This window comes from Cryptomeria japonica, chromosome 4 (assembly GCF_030272615.1).
Source record: "Cryptomeria japonica chromosome 4, Sugi_1.0, whole genome shotgun sequence".
Taxonomy (NCBI): Eukaryota; Viridiplantae; Streptophyta; class Pinopsida; order Cupressales; family Cupressaceae; genus Cryptomeria; species Cryptomeria japonica.
In genome coordinates, this window is record NC_081408.1 from 779,546,258 (window position 1) to 779,570,387 (window position 24,130).

The 24,130-nt window shown below is 38.5% G+C and overlaps 1 protein-coding gene across 7 annotated transcripts in view; it reads left to right on the forward strand.

The window, feature by feature from the left end:
• LOC131031980 (CHD3-type chromatin-remodeling factor PICKLE) overlaps positions 1 to 24,130 on the forward strand; it is a 276,430-nt gene that overhangs the window by 56,661 nt on the left and 195,639 nt on the right. For 6 of the 7 annotated variants that reach the window (XM_059220166.1, XM_059220170.1, XM_059220169.1 and 3 more), the window contains 2 exons: positions 10,613 to 10,666; positions 10,759 to 10,858. In XM_059220166.1, the coding sequence (XP_059076149.1) occupies positions 10,613 to 10,666; positions 10,759 to 10,858 (154 nt within the window). The remainder of the gene's footprint in view (positions 1 to 10,612; positions 10,667 to 10,758; positions 10,859 to 24,130) is intronic. The other variant, XM_057962846.2, reaches the window with a different exon arrangement.

Sequence of the window (24,130 nt, forward strand, 5' to 3'; positions counted from 1 at the left end):
GTCAGAGTGTGGGTAAGATGCAGGAACCGTGTACGTGGAACTAGTTGGTAGAGGTTGCGAGTAACCTACCAGTTCCGGACGTAGGGGAGGAAGATCTCGTCGACCAGGTTACACACTCGACATCGAGTGAATAGTCCAAAGTCGAGTTTCAGAACAACCCATTTGAATACTCCGAACATGATGAAGAGCCGAAATTTTTGAAACCAATCTTTATAGATTCGGGAGTCTATCTTTGGTGGAGCAGTAAAAAATAGGAGGGTCTGTGCCGAAGACTCCACAAAGGAAAGAATATAGAAACGAAGGTGACCAAGGTGTAGAAGACACAGGAGGTGGATGCATAGAGAGCTCGCGCGTGGCAGAGAGTGCAAGAGAGGCATAGAAACGTGAAGAGCAGAATGGTCTCTTGATGGCGAAAATTGTATTGCTACTCTTTCCGGTCAACACAGAATAGAATGTATCCTATCCTCTCTCATGTAAGGAAATCCTTAATGCTGTTCTGGATGATCAAAGGGGACAACCTCAAGGTTCCAACTGTCAAGTTTTGATGGCTCAGGATAACTCAGCGATTGATGTTTTTTGCTGGTAACACAAGGGGACTTATGAATGCAACAAGCTAGCCTGCATCTGCTGATGTTTTGAATCTTAGACTGTGAAAAATAAAAGCAAAAGGATAGGGTTTAGGGGTCCTATGGACAATGACAATAACAATTAATGCTGCGTGTAGACAGATTTCGAATAACTAATCCTTGTTTCGCTAGAGACACCCTCACAACTCAACAAGAATAGTGCAAGCTTCCAAGGATAAATGGATTTTTAGACTATGGGCATTCATCCAAGCACCCAATTCTAGCACAGCTTGAGACACACACCTACAATTGAACTAAGCACAAAAGGGGGTTTCAGGCTAACCATACACAAAGACCTACAATCAGCAAGCCCCTAATTGTATGAACTTGAAATCATATCAAATACCTTCTTATTTCACCATTAAAACCACTCTACTCTACTTAACCAGTTGAAGGGAAACAATGCAAACAGAAGAAAACAAAAATAACAGAAACCATACTTCAATGTTCATATATTGATGTCAACTGCCATCACAACAATTTCTTCCAGCAACTCTATTGTACAACTGCTTCTAATTCTAATTGCTAAAATTTAACTACCTACCCTCCAAAATTCTAAAAATCTAACCCTTTACAAAAGAAAGGCACTGACCTTTTATGGTTTTTACAATTTGAATCAAAGGCCAGGTGGCTCTAAACTGCCTTCTAGAAGCCTGACAACTTTAACCCATGCCTCGTAATTCTTATAATTTCCCAACTACCCTATCAACCACTTTCTCAGCTACCTACAACTATTTGGTATCAATTTGGTAGATCAAGTAGTTGAGAAATAACTGACCTGTGTACCCCCCTTGTTTTAAATTCATTATTGGGGCCCACAGGTAGCTATTTTACAATAAAGTAACTCATTTCTACAAGCAAATTGTTTTTTTGAAATCCTCTACTATGCATTTCTAAATCAGCATGCTTGTAGCATTCTGAGTGTCCAGCCAACTGACCGAGTGGTATATATTTTGACATTGTAGCAGGAGCAGGGGGATTACGATTGAAGATATATTCTGCTTACTGTTGTACTATCCATTACATGATGCAATCAAGTTATATCATTCTGCCTATGTTGTTGTGACTGTTATTTGTGTTTTATGCATTTTGTAGTTTCTTTGTTTATTCCGTGAAGTTAAAACATATTTACTGTAGGGAGTAACAATTTCGCGGCATTGCTGATATGAATTTGGAGATCGATATGGCGGCAAGCGGTAAGCACTAATAGGCCGACCATTCGATCAGTAATTGATAGTAATTGAAAGCGATACACATGAAGCGATGGCGTAGGTGGAAGCACGAGAGGATCAACTGACGAAAGGTTTGGTGGACCTGTGGGAGGATTTAGTCACCCAGTAGGTGCAGAGGGAAGCTCGGGAGAGAGTGTCCCTGAAGGCATGATTCGTGGTGAACTCATGGTCAACCTTGCTATATTTGATCTTCTCGAGAGCCTTCCGAGGTTGTTGGCGCGAAATCTCATTGAAGTACAAAACCGAAGGGAGGAAAGCAATAATGAATGTTGTCAGTAGCAGATACTGTAGAGGTACGAAGAATGGAAGCGTAGGGAAGAGGAAGAGAGGGATACGAGTAGATGTTGTACCCCTAACAATTAATGCCCCTACGACCGAATGAAGATTGACGACGTACTAGTACCACCCAAGAAGTAGGGGAAGGATCGGTACATAGATCCCTCCGTATAGGAGAACAAAGTGAGCGGAGACAGAAGCTAAGGAAAATTGCTGAAGGCTCAGAGAGTCCGAAAAAGTGAAGAGTCAGAGTGTGGGTCAGAGCCATAGTTGTTTGAGGCAGGAACCGTGTATGTGGAACTAGTTGGTAGAGGTTGCAAGGAACCTACCACTTCCAGACGTAGCAGAGGAAGATCTTGTCGGAGAGTGTGGAAATGGAAGTCAACGAGGACACTCTCGAAGCTTCATCATCAGAAGGGGAAAGCGCATAGGAAGATACATTTAGAGTGGTGGCCACAACAGGTGCACAGGAAGATGCAGTAGAGTAAATACCATTAGTGGAAAGTGTAGGATAAATTAGAGTTTCTCGGACAGTTCTTCCTGAAGCAATGACAGATGCTGACATTCCTGTATCCCATGGCGGAAGTAAGGTTTTGCGACCATCAATAATTTCTAAGTCATGACAACGGAGTAGGGAATGTGATACCTTTGAAGCTCTAGGCTATACCGGACTGAGTGGTAGTTGAGGTGGAGGCATCGCCGCCACCTACTAGACTGGCACTACGCATAGGGGCAACATTGGCGCATTTCACCCCTACGGTGGGTATGGAGGGACATGAGGAGACAATTGACTCTTGGTTGCTGGAGACGTTGGGTTTTCATGTAGAGAACTTACTAGATGAGTTGACACCGTTTGGCGAAATGGAATTTATCTTTTTTAGACCTTCCTTCCTCTAATTTCTTCGGGTAACCTTTCAAGTCATCATCATCTCTTTTGTTGTTACTAGGTTCCATGAAGTGCTTGATTAATATGTCTTGTCGTCTTGATGATGATGTCTCTTCTACTTTGAAGTGGTCGGGTTGGATACAAGCAAATACTTTTGATTTCTTTGCAATATTATTCATCTTTTTCACAATCACGTTTGCTACATTTTCTTTCAGAGATGAAAGAGAATTTTGGTTGATATTTTTATCTCCAATCAACTCCAAATTTGAATTATGGTTCCACGATTCAATCTCTATTTTGTCATTCCCTATGCACGATCCTTGCAATGCTGTGAGGTCAACCTCACCATTCTTATGGATCCATGTACTTAACTCATTTGTGATACATGAGGGTCAATAGCCTCTTTTTCCTTTTTTGTATTGGTGTCTGTTGTGCTAATCGCACACCCATCCCCGTCTTGGACAGGGACCCCCCAGTTTGTGCCTTTTTGTCCTTGCAGAAGAGGAAGGGGATATGAAGGGTCAAGTGCCTCTAAAACCAAATTCGGCCTCTAGGGCCATATTGCGAACTTAAAACTCCCCAATTCTCGCAAAGTCGCCTAAATGTGAAGAAAGAGTTAAAGCTTGCAATGACGTTGAAATGCCGATTTTTGCCAAGGGATACAAAGGAGATAAAGAATGCAAAGTGTCAAAAAACTGACAAAACTCCTTCAAATCCTGAAATTCGCACTAAGGGGGGAAATTACATGAGTTTATAAAAATTGGCAAAATGGGTGAAATCCCTGAAATTCGCCAGTATTGGATAAAATACAAGAGGTAAAACTTGACAAACTCCTCCCATTCACCAAAAATCGCACAATGAGGGACAAGTGATAGTTGAAAAGTTTTTAAAATTTGCAAAACCCCCTCAAAATGCCGAAAATCGCATTTTAGAGGGTAAAAGTGCGAAAGGGAAAGAAGTTTGCAAAACATTCCAAAATCCTGAAGTTTGCAAAAGACTCCAAAATCCCGAAGTTTGCAAAAGTGCCCAAAATCCCGAAGTTTGCAAAAGTGCCCAAAATCCCGAAGTTTGCAAAAGTGCCCAAAATCCCGTAGTTTGCGAAAGTGCCCAAATTCCTGAAGTTTGCTAAACACTCCAAAATCCCGAAGTTTGCAAAAGTGCCCAAAATCCCGAAGTTTGCAAAACACTCCAAAATCCCGAAGTTTGTGAAACACTCCAAAATCCCAAAGTTTGCAAAAGTGCCCAAAATCCCGAAATTCAACATAAAGGGGTGAAAATGTCAAAGTTTTTAAAACTTTTAAAAGTGCCCAAAATCTCGAAATTTATCATAAAGGGGTGAAATGTCAAAGTTTTTAAATCTTTCAAAAGTGCCCAAAATCCCGAAATTCTCCATAAAGGGGTGAAAATGTCAGTTTTTAAAACTTTCAAAAGTGCCCAAAATCTTGAAATTCACCATAAAGGGGCGAAAATGTTAAAGTTTTAAAAACCTTGCAATTGCTCTCAAACCCCCCGAAAATGTGAAAATAAAATAGTAAGGCGTTAACTTAAAGTTTGCGGAAGTGCCATTTAGGCCGAATTTCGAAAATGTCTAAGTATGAACTTTAAAAAAAAACTTTTTGAACGCCCCTCTTGCTCGAAATTGCCAGGAACAACTAAATTCGCGGAAGGAGTAAAAGCGTTAAAACTTGGGAAATTTTCAAATGACCCTCCAGGCATTAAATTTAATGTTTGTTAAATTAATTTTAATTTTTCAAATTAATTTATTAAAATGGGATTAATGGTTTGCAGGTCGCAGGACGCCATCACAGAGAACCAGGCGAAGGCCTGAAAATGCAAATCGAAGAAGGATCGCAACCAAGGCCAAGCACTGGAAGCTAGAGGAGAAAAGATGCAGTGCAGGATCAAAGTGATGAAGCATTGGGAAGTGTGCCACATAGGCAACAAGTTAAAGTTCACCCCCAAAGACCGAAGAACACTCCGAATGCAACAATCATGCATTCTCAAGAAAAGTACAAAGCTGGATTTAACTCCAAAAGTTCAGTTTCTGTAAACTGAAACTGTTCTATTGTAAAACTGCCTGTGGGTCCCGCGCAAGATATTTTTGTGGACAGTTATGTCCAACTACCAGATAGACTCAAATTGAATCCAAATAATGGTAGGTAGTTGGGATAGTAGTTGGATAGATGACTAAGAGTTTAATGGGCATGGGTTAAGGCTGCCAGCTTCTAGAAGGCGGATCAGGGCCCTTGGATGCAGTCAATCCTAGCCTCGGATTCAATATTGTAAAATCTATAAAAAGCAGAGGCCTTTCTTTTGTAAAGAGTTAGAGATTTTTGTTCGATAGTTAGACTATGTGAGAGAGTTAGATTTTAGAAGTTAGAATAGGTTAGATCTTAGCAGTAGCATAGGGATGCTGCAGAAATTGTTGTAATAGGCAGCTGAAATCAATATATAGACATTGATTTGGTGTTTATTGTCTTGTTTTCATCCTGTTTGCATGGTTTCTTTAAGCATTTTAGATAGATCTTTTTGTTTTGGGTGTGCAGGTATTTGATAGATTCAGGCTCATACCATTGAGGATATACTGATTGTGTATCCTTTTGTATGGTTAACCTGAGCCTTCGATTGTACTTAGTTCAATTGCAGGTGTCCGTCTGAGCTGCGCTAGAATTGGGTGCTTAGCCGTGCGTTTGCAATCTGAAAATCTTCCAAGTCCCCTTGAAGATTGCACTGTTCCTGCAAGGTTGTGAGCTATTCTGGCCAAGCAGGAATTGGTTATGTTGAATCCATCTACCCGCATACCCGTGTTGTTAGGTTTAGATCTCCTATCCCTTCCCTTTTGATTTTATTTCGTAGTCTGAGAATCGTAGCAGATTAGCTTGTTGCAAATCGTAAGTCCCCTTGTGCTCCCAGCAAATCACATCAATCATTGAGTAAGCCCGCAGTCAAGACGTGCCAATCAAAACCTTGAGGTCGTCCCCATTGATGAAAGAAACAGCATTAGGGATTTCCTTATCTCAAGAGAGGATAGGATACTCGGCAAGATCATTCTATTCTGCGTTGGCCGGATGAAGTTGCAAGTTCAGCGATTTTAGACACGTCAACAGTGTCCCCTTAAAGCATTTGGTGACTAATTATAAGTTCCTTGTGGTGCTTGATGATCATCTCTTTCTTTGTCCTTTCCTAGGGTTTCATGGCTTGCAATTACACTTTCTTCTTTTGGTGTAATCATGTCCAATGTCTTTGATAACATTTGTGGTGAGGAGTGGATGTGAGATACTCTCGATGCAATTTTTGTATTGCAATCATTCATCTTTTGTGCTTTAAATTGTTCATGCTCTCCACTTTCCCTTAGGTCCAAGTGATGACATCTATGTCCCTTAGGTTGGTACTTCATCCGTAGATCAATATAGTTGCTTAGAGGCATATCATTTTGCAATCCTCCTTTTATCCAATCTTAATGAAATTGCTCATGTAGATCCCTCTTTGTTGGTTCATTGCTTTGATGTTTGGTTCTAGATGGAACTATATGCTTCCTGGGAATTTGCTTATTGATGGATTATTTTCCATTGATAGTCTCCTTTATAGTCTTTATGATCATTGTGATTGCTTGCTTGTTTTAGCATGCTCAATAATTGAGCCAATTTATCTTCAGTACTTCCTTGACCTTCCATGAATTGATTCATGTGTCTAATTTCTCCCATACTTGTTTCTCCAATGTTTTCATTCTTTATTTATCTGAAAGGTTTTCCCCACTGGCTGGCAGGTTCGTTAGCTCTGATACCACTTGTAATGTCCCGTTTTAGGAACAATGCAATATAACTACAAAATGTAATTCTTTGATACTACTGGTAATGTCCCTTATTCAGTTACTTAGAAGGTAGGGACAATTATATATCAACTATTAGTTTAAAGGGATGTCTTTCCTTGATGATACTGATGTTATCTTGCAAATGCATGAATTATGAAATATAACTGATAAACAATGACAATATTATTCAAAAAGAACAATATATGGATTGGATAACAGGTTGATGCTGTATCTGATATGATCCTTAGAAATATGCAAAGTTATTATATTCCAATCTACAAATTATATATACAGAGATATGTGCTCTTTCTGATATATTGATATGAGTTATGCAAGAAATCTCTTGTAATGCTGATAAACTTTCCCTTTCACCTAAACTGATGTAGAGTGAATTGCTGTTTCAGATTGATTCTTGATAAGTATACAATTGATATCCACTTACATCTTTCTGTATATGGATATGATGATATCACCTATAGTGATAGGTTGCTGTTTCTGATCGGGAGATATATACTTGCAACAAAGATGGTGCTGTTTCTGATTAATGAACTTGGATGCATGCAATCTGATGTGCCAAAGGCAAAACTTCTCTTAGAAGAGCGATCCAAACTGGATAAAGAAAATAAAATATAAACCCACACAATTTTATTTGAATGATTACAACTGTCTTCTTTTATCTTGTGTTTGGAATGATGAGACATGATGCCAACAGACATGTCTCCTTAGCATCTCCTTTTCCTTGGTGCTAAATGCACCTCGTCATTACTAATCGCTGCAACCTAATTATTTTATATTCATCGACTTTGCTGATAAGTAGTCATTATTGAGTCCTCTCATAATTGCTGATCATAACATTATTATATCTTCTCCACTTATTTATTAGGCATACCTTTACTTAATATAACTCTCTGTTTGTCAGCGATTAGACATAATCATTGTTTAGTCATTATCGTGCCATTTCATAAGATACCGAGGGGTGGATGGATATGATAATCAATAGTTAATACTAACTAATTATCGGTGTTTGCACTAGCTTGGATATCGTTTCAATCATCATCAATTATTATAATAACTTCCATTGCTATCGATTCATGCCTGAACCTAGTATGATCATAATTGATCTTTGAAGCATTGTTATCACCGATTCTTCTAATCATTATATTTGAGCCATAATCTATCTTCATAATAATGTCGATTAGATGCTGGTTTGCCTCCTTGCTTGAGGCGTCGTTATTAATCATTGTCGGCAATAATATAGTTGCCAACTATAGTTTGTATATGTTACGGCATCCTTAAATATGATAGTCTCCTCAATCGTTGTTTCGACGGTGTTTATATTCCTCTTTTCCTTGTTGACTCTACTACATGTGTTCACCACGTAGCTGAGTGTATTGCTATGTATGAAGACTGCATATGAATAATTGATGGTGCCAATATCGTATCTGTTGATCCTATATCTTTGACATCATAGTTTTCTTGATGATGACCGGAAGTGGTATTAATGGTTCCTTGATATCATGCTTGTTTTCTTATTAATTAGTTTAAATCTTTAATTTAAACTTATTTAATTGTTTATCGATTTTAATTGTCTCCATGTCCAGAATGGGGACATTACAAAGTGGCTATCATCAAGTAAGGATTAAAGATGAAGCCGTGGAAGATTTAATTCAAAACAAAGAAGCACCTTTTTGATTGGTTAATAACTTAATAGTAATACCGTCATTTGGTTTGTGTAATGCACCTGCTACATTCATGAGACCAATGAATGATGCAGTATGTCCTTAGATTCATTTCTTATAGCATACTTCAATGATATATTCAGCAACACTTTTAAAGAACATCTTAAACACTTTTAGCAAGTCTTAACAAGCCCTGAAATGAATGAATGAATGAAGGAATTCTAATAATGTCCATGAGACCAGCAAAGGGTCCAGGAATTGGCAGTCAGAATTGTCAGTTTGTAAAAATGTTGTTGATCTATTAAAGACATGAATAGAGGACAACTGAGAATCCATTCGGCTAATGTAGAAACAATTCTGAAATGGCCAACCCATCAATAGTGACTGAAATGGCCAAACCCATCAATAGTGACTGAAATCAGGATTTTCGTGGATTCTATATAAAATTTAGAAATTGATGACAATCTTTTCATCTATATCATGTTCTTTACATACTATCACTGCAAAGGATAAAAGTTTTCATTGGGGGGAAACAAACATCAGTGTGCTCTGCTGTTAGCTTTGTCTACCTTGCAGCAGCCTTTCCATATTGAAACATATGGATGCATGCTATGAGTGGTAGTCTTGTAGCAAGGGAAGAGATCTGTATGTTATCACTCAGAAAAATTCAGTGGATCAGCGATAAACTAACAAACCTATGAAAATGAGCTCTATGCATTGGTTCAGGTAGTAAGGAAGTGGTAACATTATCTCCCTGGTAAAGAAACAATAGTACATAGTACATACTGATTATCGCCTCTTCAATATTTGCAGTTTCAAACTAAGATACAACGGCAAGACACTTCATATCTATGGGATTTTTGCAGAAATTCCATGTAATTATCAAATCTAAGGTGGACATAATGATAAAATTGTAGATATGTTCACTTGACTGCCTGTCTCAAAGATTGCTTCAGTGGGGACTGTCATGAAGTTCAACGTCTTTGTTTGTGACGCATATGAATAATACACACTGGACCAGATTGCAAAGAGACCTACCAGTTGTTGAAGATTAAGATAAATACAGATTTAGATGAAAGAACTTAGTATCATCCTAAGGATTGGTTACTGTATGAATTTGTGCATACTACGCGGTGATCTAGTACAACTTATTCGAGTAGCACATACTTACAAGCTGCTGGACATTTTAGCATTGGTGAAACCATTGCTAATCTTCAAAGGGTATATAATATATATCTATGTTTATTATATCACACCTAGTAGGTATATTTAATGTGATATCAGAGCTACCTATCCTATAACGCACGGTTTGGGGCATTTTTTAATCATTTTTCTCTTAAATCCCGGACTTTTGGTTTGGTCTAATTTCTAATCTATGATCAAGAACTATTGCTGCATATAGCCTAAAATTCTTTTGGATGATGGCCAAATTAAACTTAAAAAAAATAAAAAACTATAATAATAAAAATTAGGTCTGAGTTTTTGAAAAGTAAAACTATATCCTATCCAAAAATAAATAAAAAGTATCAGTTTAATTGTTATAAAAAAAATAAAAAAGGACAAAAACCAAAAAAACTCCTGACCTTTTTTTTTGATTGGTCAATGAGGGTTTACTGGCTCCTCGACCTACATGACACAAATGAGGGCCTGGTCTCCCAGGCACATCATTTTATTTCATTATAACAACAGGAGCTTGCCCAACAAATAATCAGGGTGGGGAGAGGAGAGGAGGGTAGGAATTAAATCCAGGTCTTCATTGTACTAACACTCCATTTTTATCACTTATCCATGCCCATTGGACAAATGAAATTCATGATATTTGCTTTCTCTGTTATTTATATCATCCTGACTACACATTGCCGTTCAGATGCAGTATGTCTTTTATATGGATCCATTAATGGCATTGATTGCATAAAACAGGAGCTAAACATGTGTGTTTTCTTGGACAAGCTTCTTTTCCCTGTTTATTTGTTTTGTATAGAAACATATTCTGCTTTGATGGGCCTGATATTTCACTCTCGTTGTATCATAGGTGCAAATTAAACATGATGTTGAAATTAATTTTAATGTGATTAACATGATACTTGAATGTTTTCTTCTAGCAGAATAACTTGGATGAACTCTTCGTGCTTATGCACTTTCTGGATGCAGGGAAGGTTAGTTTTTGCATAGCTAATATTGTACACTTAATACTTTATTGGCATTTACTTCATTTCACATTGACAACACTGTTCAATATTTTAAGCAGTTTGCTAGTTCAGAAGATTTTCATGATGAATTCAAAGATATTAGTCATGAAGAGCAAGTTGGAAAGCTGCACCAGATGTTGGCCCCACATCTTCTTCGAAGTACATTTTTTCTACCTTTTGTATTGTTTATGATTTACCTTGCATACTTATTATGATTAATAGTTACATATTTAACCAATAAAAAGAATTCGTCTTTTCAGAATGTACATTTTGTCCAATCTGTAGTGCCATAAATTTATACCTCTGAAGCTGAGCCAATTTGGGAGAAATGGGCCATAATGTGTTTCTCTCCATGTACCCGGGGCAGTGATGGTCAAGCATATCTTTAGTCACATCTGATCATGGTGAGGATGTCCAAATGTGGTCATTCATGATCCCTAATGGCTGAAAATGAAAGCAGAGACATCTTATATCACATTAAAGAAGCTGAGCCAATTTGGGAGAAATGGGCCATAATGTGTTTCTCTCCATTTACCCGGGGCAGTGATGGTCAAGCATATCTTTAGTCACATCTGATCATGGTGAGGATGTCCAAGTGTGCTCATTCATGATCCCTAATGGCTTAAAATGGAAGCAGAGACATCTTATGTCACATTAAAGATCCGCAGTTATTCTTATTGAATAAAACCCCTTGTTTTACCTAAAGTGAATCTATGAGGCCTAGGAAGAACTTGTCAGCTTAGGCTGAAAAGTTGATATGCTTATTTCCCTCTATTACACACTTTGTAGGAAAAATTATGACACCCATTTATTGTGATGTCCCCATCTACATAAAAACAATTTAGCATCAATCACATGTGTGATCAATGCGTGGCAGACCTTGGACACTTCCAACTAGTTAGCAAATAAAAGTAAGAGTAGTTCAAACAGTTAGATTGAGAGAAAGCTTGTTTATCGCTATATTTGATAAATTAAATGGATGAAATAATAATACAAATAACAATGCATACTAGATACAGGAGTAAAATATATCTTTATTCGCACATGAAATTATTACAGAGAAGAAGACCAGAGATGGTCAGCCAAGGATTAAAATTGATCTGACTCTATCATACTACCTTCGTTGATGGTACACAACATATTTGAAGGCTGACACATTAACTACCCAAGAGTAACTACAAACTTAATTTGGACAATTAATACATTGCCGGATTACCAATATTACCAACATAACGATAGGCATTTTTATGCTGACTACATCATCCCCCCCAAAAGAAAGAGTCGTCTTCTAGACAGCAAGTAAACATCAAGTAATATTCGGGAAGATTAATGACAAGAGTATAGACAACAACTTGTATTGGAAACACCAAACTGGGGGTTTGGGGGCAATGCACCCAACCTGGTCAAGGGGCAGTACCCCTTGTAGGAGTTTGGGGGCAGCGCCCCTTGCGGGGTTGAGGTGTGGAACCCCCGCCATCAAGCCCGAATTAAAACCATTAGAGCTAGACGAAACTCCATGGTGCACATCATTTTTTTGATATTTTTAGTTTCCAAAAATAATGTTGATGAAGCCAAAAACTAGTGATTCAATGTCAAAATTTTGATCAAGTTGTGCTCTCCACTTCAGAAAAGATGGCTGTACTTGAAGTTGTCGTATGGAGCTTGCATAATATTGTTGTACTAGTCCTACCACTTGTTGTTGTCGTACATGATAAATGAGAATTTGTATGGTTCAAATGAGACAAAGTACGGAGTGCTCTTGAAGATGCTGTACAGTATGCCACGGACCAGCCCGAACGTTGCCAAACCATGAACCAAGAAGATGCACTTGTACGTTGTGGATTAGCTTTCTTGTGAGTCGTACCCATACAGTATATAGTCACCGTATGGTGAGCTTGCCATCAAAATGTCGTACGAGCAGAAATTGTTGCCATATGGTGAAGAAATGATGTCGCATAATGAAGGAATGGTGTTGTATGGTGTTGATGTAGAAACAATGACATGGTCGTATGGTGGACAACTTAGGATGTCATATGGTTAATGCAAGGATGTGTTGTACAAAGCTGCAATGTGAACTCCGTATGCTATTTAGTCGTATAGAAGTGAGATGATGCCATACTTTGCTCGGCCATACCGGATGAGGAAGTTGATGCTGTATGGAAGTGTAATGTTCCCTTCTCAATTTTATTAAACCCTACATTCACAATTATATTGAATTAGGGCAAGAGAAAAGACTTACAAATAAATCTTGCAATCACCATGTGGAAATCACAAATGCATATATATATATATATATATATAGACACACACACACACACACACACACACACACACACATATAATATCTAAATCTAATGCTATTTTTTGAATTACTAATCATATCTTTTGCAATCTATTTACTATCAAGCATAGTGTAATCCTAGAGGTGGGACATGATAGGATCGACCAAGTTAACCTATACTAAGGCCAAGAGTGGGACTTTGACCCTCTTGGCCTTGGTGGCAAGATGTTGACCCCACACAAGATATACTACTTAGTAGGTACTTGTCTTGCTTCCCTATCCATGCCTCATCCCTTGTAGTGAATAGCTCGTCATGGTAGGAAGGGCATGGAGATCGTAGTGTTTGTCCTATCTAAGACCAAGAGCAGGACTTTGACCCTCTTGGCCTTGATGGCAGAACTTTGGCATCCAGACAAGGTATACTACTTATACCCTCTTACCTACATCTTTCCCTTCCACTCATGAGGAGATTTACATTTGCCTATCTAAAATGTACTAAAGATGATTACTCCATCTATCATTGATATACATATATACTGTTATTATATTGTTTGCTGATGTTCTATTCATTCAAATAATATGAGATTGATAATACAGAGATTCATTACTTTATGATTACTATTTTAGTGGATTATAACTAATCTTAATTTTTATTCTTATAGCCCTCATTAATTGTTCCCTGTGTTCAGAATATGTTCAGACCCATATATTATAATGCTGTACCTATCTTAATTTACAGTAATACTGTGAATATGATTGAAGTTAGTTCAGTCATTTATTGAGTAAACAGTATGTTTGTTAATACCTGCTGCCTCCCTTATGGTTATACGCACCTCCAGTGGCAATCCAAATGCCCTCCCAAAGCAATCAGTCTTCCTTTGTGTGTGTGCCTCCTCTTTTATCGTGGTATCCTTTTTCTCTATTCCAAAGTTATTTCCCAACATGATCTGCTGGGCCTTCTTATACACGTAGTTGCTGATGTGAATGGTTGTGTGGAAGGAGATGTCTCCCTTCTTGTTAGTCGGTGTCTTTAGTTTATGTTTTTGTAATGGTATGCAGCCTTTAATAAGTATTCTTCTTAACTTAATGGACCGCTGCCTTTGTCTTATAAATAATACATTATTTAATAATCATTAGATGCTTAGTCATTATTTAATAAATGATTATTCAGTATTTAATAATATATTGCTGATAGAAATAAGCAGACGATTAGTCAATACTAAATAAAATAAGTGTATTGATATTTAACTAACACGGTTATGTTCTATTGATAAGATAATTTTAAAAAGATAAATTTTACATTTGATCACGGGGATGGGATATGATAGGAAGACTGTTGTACGTGGTGAGGAGAGTTATGCTGTGCATGATGGGAGAGATGCCGTACATGGGAGGTACCAAGAGGCCATATGTGGAGAGACTGTCGTAGGTGATGGAGAGATAGCTTGCCAAGAAGTACGAGGATTATGTTAGAGGGATGGATTATGTTAGAGGGATGTCGTACGTGGGGCAACACTTTTAATTTTTTGAAGTCCGTTTTTTTTTTTGCCATACTTTATAATATTTTTTAACTCTGCTCTCTTAATAAATCTTCTCCTCAACATTTGGCATTTACACTTTAAAATATCCTCCAATTCTAATATTTTAATGAAAATTTCCTTTTTTCTCCACTTGCCATCATTTTTCTTTTCCAATTTAATTTTTCTCGACTGCAACATTTTAATAACTCCTATTTTAAATTTTCTCTCACTCGCCGGCTCCCCTTTAAGTTTTCCACTTTTTTCCAACTTCATTATTTTTTGCTTTCCATTTTCCATCCCTCCTAATTATTTCTTCCTTTTCTTGTGAATTTCCAGTGAAGTTGTTGAAGAGCACAAGAATATACTGAAAGGCGGGGGAGGGGGTGAATCATTATATTAACAAACTTTTACTTTTTGAACTTTAATCACAAGCATATAACTTGTCTTATAAACTGTAATGTCCCCTTCTCATTTCTAGACTGATGGATGGAGTCTTAGCCTATTTTGGAAACCTGTAGGCTAATTAGAGACTAAATTAGGGTTTTTGTCTTCAGGATGGTTTTCAGAGGGGTGTTTGTAGGAGTTTGGAAGTTTGCCTCTTGGTTTTTTCTGGGTTTCTCGATAGCTTCGGAGTGGTATGACATGCATTTCCAGTAGAGGAAATTTCTTTTCGGGTGGATTTTTTAGAGGGTGTTTGTAGGAGTTTTGCAGTTTGCTCTTTGGATTCTTTTTTGGTTTTTCATGAACTTCGGGATTGTTTGCCTCACTGGGTAAACAGAAGGAATACAAAAGTAATGCAGAAATAAACAATGCAATAACAACATGAATACAAGAATAAGCTTTCCATTAATAACTCAAAGTGTATACAATGTTCATAGCATTATCTGTCGTCAACTACACTACTCTCAATACCCACAGGTAGTACAATATATAACAGCCGAAGGGGTGCGACCCAACCGTCGCGACTCCAAAGGGTCCAGAGCGAAATTCACCATAAACCTTATTTGTTGCCTTGAATGGACTTGAAACCTTGTTCCTAAGGTGGAAAATGATCCAATTTTGCCTCTTGAGGTAGTTTGAAGTTTGAAAAGTGAGCAATCTAGCCTAGAATGAGATTTTCGCTCCTGACCCTTCGAAAGGGTCCAGAGCGAAAATCTTCTTAAAGCTCATTTCCTCCTAAGTTTGACTAAATTTTGATTTGCAGGGTATCTTGAAAGGAAAGATGGACATCTTGTAGCCTTTGGAATGTATGAAAGCATTGAAAAATGAAGGATTTTGGACCAAAAAGGGAATTTCGCTCCCGACCCTTCCAAAGGGTCCAGAGCGAAATTCCTAAAAACTCTTATTTTTACATTAAAGAAGATCAAGTTTTTGGTTTGTTATAACGTGGATGGAAGAGAAGTAACTTGTCTTTGCCTCTTGAGGTTGTTTTGAAAGGGAGAAATGAAGAATCTAGCCCAAGTCAAGATTTTCGCTCCTGACCCTTCCAAAGGGTCCAAAGCGAAAATCTTCCTAGGATGCATTTCTTTCCTTGTTTGGCTAAAATTTGATGTCCAAGGCATGGTGAGAAGGAGAATGAACATGATCTATCCTTTGAGAGTGTTTGGTAGCTATGAAAATGAAGGATTTTAGCCAGGAAAGAGAATTTCGCTCCTGACCCTTCCAAAGGGTCCAGAGTGAAATCCCTTATAAGCCTACCCTTTTGACCTTTCCTGGGCTTAAAACCTTGTTCCTAGGGCAATGAAAGATGAGATTCTATCTTGCAATGAAGTTTCAAGTTGAAAGAATGATGATTTTTGGTCAAGAATGAGATTTTCGCTCCTGACCCTTCCAAAGGGTCCAGAGCGAATTTTCTCAAAACCTCTATTTGCTATCAATTTTGTGCTAGATCAAGTGTGGGCTAAGGTAAAATCAAGGAGGAGTTTCTCCTTAGAGTGACTTTAAATTGCTAAAAACCATTTAAGATGAAGGAATTGAGCCTAAAAAGTGATTTTCACTCCTGACCCTTCCAAAGGGTCCAGAGCGAAAATCTTAAAATCACCTTGTTTTCCTTACAAAATCAAGTCAACTTTGACTCTTTATGGTTTGGATGTGCATGAGGAAAGGTGTTCTTTCCTTGTTGAAGTTGATTGAAGACAAATGATGAGGGAGTAAGCTCAAATCAAGATTTTCGCTCCTGACCCTTCCAAAGGGTCCAGAGTGAAAATCCCAATTCCACCTATTTTCTTTACAAGGCAAGTTAAAATTTTGATTTTTATGGCCTAGAGAGGAGTGAGGCAAGGTGTTCTAAGTCTTGGAGGTGATTTGAAGTTGAAAGGATGGAGAAATAATCCTAAAACAAGATTTTCGCTCCTAACCCTTCCGAAGGGTCCAGAGCAAAAATCCTAAAATCTACATGTTCCTTTCAAATTTGTGCTAAACCATGCCTAGGCCAAGGTGAAAGATGCCCTTGAGATTTCCCTTGAGTTGATTGTTGTTTCCAAAAATGATGATTTTAGGCCAGAGGAGGAAATTCGCTCCTGACCCTTCCAAAGGGTCCAGGGCAAAAATCTTTCAATCACCTATTTTGCCTTGCAAAATCAAGTTAAACTTGGGTTGGATGAGAGAAGAGAAGTATTTTCTTGCCTTGTGAGGTGGATTAAAGTTGAAATGATGAAAAAATGAGCTACAAGCAAGAAATTCGCTCCTGACCCTTCCAAAGTGTCTAGAGCGAAAAACCCTAAAAACACCTTTTCCTTCAAAACCTGAGAGAAGTCAGGCCTAAACAAAGATGAAAGAGGCTATTTGGAATTCCTTGGAGAGATTTTTGACCATCAGTGATGCATATTTTGAGCTAAAATGAGAATTTCGCTCCTGACCCTTCCAAAGGGTCCAGAGCGAAATTCAGGATAGGTCCTGTCCCTGGCTAGGTTTTTGAGGAAATTTGACCTTTTTCGCCTTGTGAGGATCAAACCAATACTGGCAAGTTGAGAAGTGGATTTGAAATGAAGGAGTCTAGATGAATTGAAGTGAAGGAGATTGAAAATTAGGCCTAAAGGGTGAATCTCGCTCTTGACCCTTCCAAAGGTTCCAGAGCGATATTCTTAAAATGAGCGATATTCTTAAAATGCAGTATTTCCTTCAAAATATTGTTAAGCCAAGTCAGTGGTCAAGGAGAATGGACCCTGGAGATTGCCTTAGAGAAGGTTGATGATCAAACAAAGGTGAGTTGTGACCTAAAAAGTGAATTTCGCTCCTCACCCTTCCAAAGGGTCCAGAGCGAAATTCCCATTTTCATCTAATTTGCCCATGTGAGAAACTAAAAGGATGGATCCCTAGAATTTGTTGGACTAAAGAAAGCATATGCTCACCTTCCGGAGGATATTGAAGTGAAAGAATGTGGTATTTAAGGCCTAATCAAGAAAATTGCTCCTGACCCTTCCAAAGGGTCCAGGGCGAAATCCTTGAGGACACCTATTATTCACCTTTGTTAGGCTAAGTCAAAGGCAAGTTGCAAAATTATGATGACAAGAACATGAAAGATGGCAAATCTAGGTTGTAAGGATGTTGATTAATGAAGCAAACAAGCCTAGATAAAAGTTCAAGCAAGCCTCCTTGGAGAGACCTAAACTTTGAACATTTTAATGCCTAAGGAGAATGAAAATTCCTCAAGCCTTGATCAAGCTTTAGCATTTGCTAAGCTATCCTATAGTTTTTCATTAAATTTGCCAATAAAAACTCATTTGGGAGACTAAGACAAATTCGCACACATTAAGGCACTTATAAATTGATCAATTAATTTTTCTAAGCCTTAAAATAAATAAAAATCCACCTTTAGCTTTGAAATTAATTCAAAAAATTAAAAAATCATGCTTGAGCACTCAAAATCATTATTGTGCCTTTGCAAACAAGTCGGCCATGCTTATGGAGGAGTTTTATTTTATTTTATTAAAGCCTTTACCAAGTCGGCCTTGAGTCAAAGCAAGGTGAGCGCCCTATATAAGGGAGGTGTGTTTTGACAATTTAAAATCATTCATTCATTTTCCCTTGTGCGAACTTGAAGAGCAGATTTGGAGGTGCAAAATTGAGCAGGTTGGAGGATAATTTCCAGATTTTGGAAGATATTTGAAGACTAGTTGAAGGCGAATTTCTGATTGAGAAGCTGATTGGAGGATAATTTCCAGATTGAAGGCTGATTGAAGGTTAATTCATTCAAAGAGAGGACCAGAAATTCAGATCAAACATCTTTGTCCAGCAAATTCTCCTTCTTCCTTCATTCATTTTTCAAGGTTGATAGCTTAAAGTCAAGGAAGAGGTATGTATAATCAGTTTTCTGAAAGCTTATTCAAGATTTAGTTTTATTTTTCATAGCAATCCTTTGAAAGTCTAAGTCTTGTACAATCAGATTTCAATTCTCAATTAATATTAATTTGAAAATTCATAATACTAGGATTTATCACATTATTTTCAAATTAATATTAAGTTAATTCCTTGAAAAGACTTAAATCCCATACTTCAAGGTATTATGCTCAAACCCTAACTTTAAGATTTTGGTGTAGGTATCAAATGACGACCCCCAAGACCAGTGGATCCACTACCCGGTAGGCTCTCATCAAGGAGGATCAGAGAAATGATGAATTGGAGACCAGGATCGTGTCCAAGTGGAGCAATATCGTAGACACCAATCTAGGAAACTTCAATGTGAAGAAGTTTCAGGAAGCGCCCTACATCGGCAAGCCGTCACCTGTTGCAAAGAAGATAATTGAGAGTGGCATCATCAAGGCTGCAGGTTTCCCTCCCGCAGTCAAGTGTCATGAGTTGATGATCGAGTGTGCCCGACACTATGATTCACACTCAAGGACGATCGTAGCCGAGGATGGAACTATCTTAGCCTATCTTTCGGAGGAAGCTATAAGTGAAGCCTTTCATCTCCCGGAACATAGAGACATGATCTGCAAAAGTCTAGAAGGAGCTAGGTCTATCTATGAGGATGATCTTGATTCCTGCTTGAACTTCATTAACAAGAATTGGCTACTCAAGAGCAGACCTCGCCTGAACAAGATTCCCAATACACTGCACAGAATTGACTTCCAAGAAGATTTCAAGGACTTGATAACCTTGCTCAATCGGGTCACGGGTGCCTCTCAAGCTTTCTTCTTCGACAAGTGGATGTTCTTCTTCATACAACTGATCGTCCAAGGAAAAGGATTGCTCAATTGGGCTAGAATCATTAGCAACAGCCTGGACGTGCAGTTGAGAAGACTAAGGACTACCAAGTCATTTCACATGAGTTCATATGTTATATATGCCTTGATCAGAGGTTTTGAGTATGCAGGACTACCTCACAGAGGAGTTGTTGGAAGAGGACCTGGAGAAATAAGAGTTTGTGATTCTTATGTTCAACTGCATCATCCGCCAAGGAGTGACTACAAGCTAGGCAATGACACCTTCAAGATATATATCACTAGGACATTGCAAGGAGGGATTCACAATCGACTGTCTCTGGACGCGCAGGAGCTCGTGAAGAAGCATGGTGCATGGTTCATTCAGTTTCCAAAATTCACATACATTAGAGTTCATGGATGTCCTTCACCTCCCTACATGTTGCCGAGATATACTACAGATAGGATAATACTACTTGAGGTGACTAGGTAGTTGGCAGCTTATGCAAAGGCATCAAGACACAAGCATGGAAATGGAATTCCCGTGACCATCCTACTAGGGAACTGTTGACGTGTATTTTGTACACAACCAAACACAGAATAAAATACCCAAATGGTACCTTATCCTCTCTTGAGTAAAGTCTCTGAATGCTGAAGATATCGCGAAAAGGATCAATTAGGGTGACTTCAAGGTTCTTCGTTGTAGGATCTCTATGTGTGGATAAGCACTAGTGGTCGTTGTGAATGCTGTTTCTTCAAGGGGCCTTACGTATTTTCGATTTGCAGGAACAGGATTTTCCTAAAAGCTAACAGGTTCTCAAAAAATAGCAAAAAATAAGGGTTTCAAGAGATGGATACTAATCTAATCCTAAGAATGACTCAATGTAGGCTAGACTTGGCAAGATTCTACCAATTTCAGTATTGCCAAGGGATTACAACTTTATTGGAATTGATGCGATCTTCTAAGGTGATTAGTGATTTTCAAACCATCAAGGATTATAGATACTATCATAAAGATACATATCAATATTTCAATGATAATTGAATGTTCAAGCAATCTCAATATCTCCAGTTGACCACACAAGGCGTCCTTACAATCAGTAAGAAGCTAGTGGTTTGGATACGAATCTCACCAAAGATCAAGCACAACACTTAGTCCTTCAAACTTAAATGCTACTTCGACTGAGAATGATTCAAGAAGATAAACAACCATGAAGATAGCCACAAGAATTGCAATAAAACACCATAACTTCAATATTTCATTGATCTCAAAGCCAAATGGACAACAATTGTTCAAAATTCTTTCTTCACTATTTAATCTTGTTACAAAATAACTTTCTTCTCTCCAAAGCTCTAACTATTATCTATCTCTCTAATATCTAATCTGATCTAATTGACAAAATGAAGATGAGTGAGGGTATATATAGCATCCTCAATTACAATGAACAGCCCAGATCAAAAGAAGATCAACGGCTGAGATTCTGACACCTAAACCCTAATTAGGGTTTGTTACAAAAAGTTTCCTTTTTAGATGAACATTATTAAATGCATAGCCAAATATTTAATTGGCACAAAAGTCAAGGAAACATAGACCAATGATAATTAAGATGCCACATCATCCTATAACAACCTCTCTTCTAGAACCTTGTTCCGTTTCCAATGCTCTTTCTTAGCATATGCAACGAATTTGGACACAATTCCTTCAATCTCAGCAATAGGAATCTCATGAAGATTCTTCATTCATTCTTCCAAGTGAATGACCTGGTCAAAGGTAGTGAGAAGAGCCACTTCCCATCCAGGTTCGAGTTCTTTGATCTTCTCAATCAGGAGCATAGTAGTGAACATTAGATCCCGTTGCTCATCTGTGATGACATTCTCATCTTTGCAAAAGATGACCTTGACTCTCTCTTCCAACTCTTGGAGGTCCACATCTGTCTCAACTTCGATCCGCCTGCCAAGAATGGTACACAACACCTCAAACACCTTATTCTAAATTGGATGGATGACGCCTTCAACTTGATTGCATTTGGTGTTGATGTCTTCGAAAAGAACCTCTTTCATCTGGAGTAGAGTTGACCACTGAAGTAGGTTATGAGCTCCTCCATCCATTATCTTTTCTTGTGCTAGGATCTTCCTTGGTGTTTGCCTGATTACTTGCAGGATAGGAATGATAACATCTCTAGTGTGAGCGAAAGCGGCTACAGTTATCATTAGATTGTGGACAATCTCAAGGACCTGGATAGCTCGGTGGATTGTCTTCATCATTCTTGTTGTAAATTCAACAACTACCGTGTGGGATTTGTCAATCCAAGAGCTCATAAGCTGAACCAAACTCTTGACTCTTTCTGCCTCGCCAACTGATTCAAGGGGAAGTGCTTGCACAGGAGATACAGCTGGATCCTGACGTTTCAAGGGCTGATTGAGATGACTAAAGTAGCCTCTCCAAGCACCGCCCTCTCTCTCAAGCTTCTTATTCTTTTCCATTTCTTCCTTAAGTTTGCCCTTAAGTGCTTCAAATGAATCGGTTGCCTCATCCATTGCCTGTTCAGTAGTGAGTGGACCAAGCTCAAATGTTTCTACATCATACTCATCTGCAAGAATTTCACCTTCATACTTGTCCACTACTGGTGTAGCTATCTGCAATTTCCTAGATCCTGTCTCATCCCTTATCACTTTGGACATTTTCGTGGCCTTCCTCTTCTCCGTTACTTCTTGAGAATTTCCTATAAGGCGCTCTAAGTCAATTACATCCTCTTCTTCTTTAATCACAATCACCCTTGTCAGTCTCTCCTTCAACCAATCTGGAATGGCAGATCTTGTCTCTCTCACTTGTATTTCTTTAGGTAGTGGTTCATCTTCTCGGAGAGGAGATGTCGCCTCATCATCATTCTTATCTTCATGTAGCTCATTAATTTTGGGGGACTGACTTGATGAATGTGGAGGTGTCTGTCCTTTCTTTGGTTTGTCATTTTGCACCATGGATTCCATGGATTCATCAACATCAGGTACTATCTTCTCTTGACCTTCAGCTTGACTTGCCCTCTTTCCATGTCGAGAAGATGTGCTTGATGGGCGATCTTGATTGGCCTCTTGCTTCTTCTTGGAAGATTCCCTTTTCTCAGGTCTTTCTTTCCTCTTTGCACCTCTAGGTTGAGAAGTGTTCTCACTCACGCTAGCTTCTCCTTCATCTGGCCTAGCCTCCAAAGTGAAAGTCATTGACACATTCTGTTCTCTCAACTTCTGATGCTGTACGTCCACCCATCTGCGAGTACATGATAAAACAGGAGCCATAAAAGCTCTCAAGTCGAAAACCTCGAGCTCATTCCAATCTATCTTTACTGCTTTGTCTTCTTTGTCATAGGATGACTGTGTTGTCCTCATTTTTGTTTCCAAACATGAAGGACCACTACGGTGAAATTTTTGTGAAAACATGAAAACTTTTACTCTATGGCACGCTTCCCGAGGCAGAATTTTGACTAATCCATTCTCGAACTACGTTTCGAATTTCGTCAAGTGGGAGATAGGAGACACCATCACTCTTCTCAGCAGAATGTTGGGCCTTGAGCACTCCAATGTCTTTGAGCCATGGATGTATCAATTCATCATTTTCATACGGTAGTCGCATCACATTTCATGGGGTGAAATCATCAGCGATGCTTTGTGCGAACAACTTGCAGCAGTTCCTACCACTATGACCTTCTTCATGAATTCTTATTTGGCAGTGTCACTTAGACACTTTCCAGGTCTTTCTACCAAGGGTGATCGCTCGCTTATACCAGTTTGGGAATATTATGACCAGTTGCCATTGAAACCTAGCTCACTGCATTTCAGAAGAGTCCAAGATGCATTCTTCGGATATTTCATGTGTCAGTTTGACGTGGATCTCAGAAACAAAAGAGTATCAGATGAGGCATGGGTCAAGTTGTCTGAGTATGGGTGTTTATTCCTGCAATTTCCCACCTTCACCTATATAAGGATTGGATGCTATGATGGACAGCCATACATGCTTCCAAGATACCCAACCGATAAGATAATTCTTATGGAGTTGGGAAGACAGATCATGGCTGTTCATACTTTTCAGTCTGCTAGACACAAGGCTGGAATGGGGATCTCTAGCACAAACCCATTGAAAATTGGTCGATACTCCCTTGTCACATCTGTGAAGGCTAAGGCCATGGAGGTTGAATTGCAGGAAATCAAGCTTAAGAGGTTCAAACCTAGAGCTGATTTTGATTATAGAGGTATGAAGGAGAAGATCAAGAAATCCTTTGTGCATGTTCATTGCATTGAAGACATCTGGGTAGATCTCCGCACGGAAGTCGAAGTGCTGAAGATGGATTACTGCAGGCTCATTGTTGAGCAAATTGTTGACTTGAACTTGGTGGATATCCCACAAGGGATGATCGATGACGGACATATACTTGATCCTGAATACATTTCACGAAGGGTTGAGGAAGCTCCACTTCCTTTGATCCAATGGTCACACAAG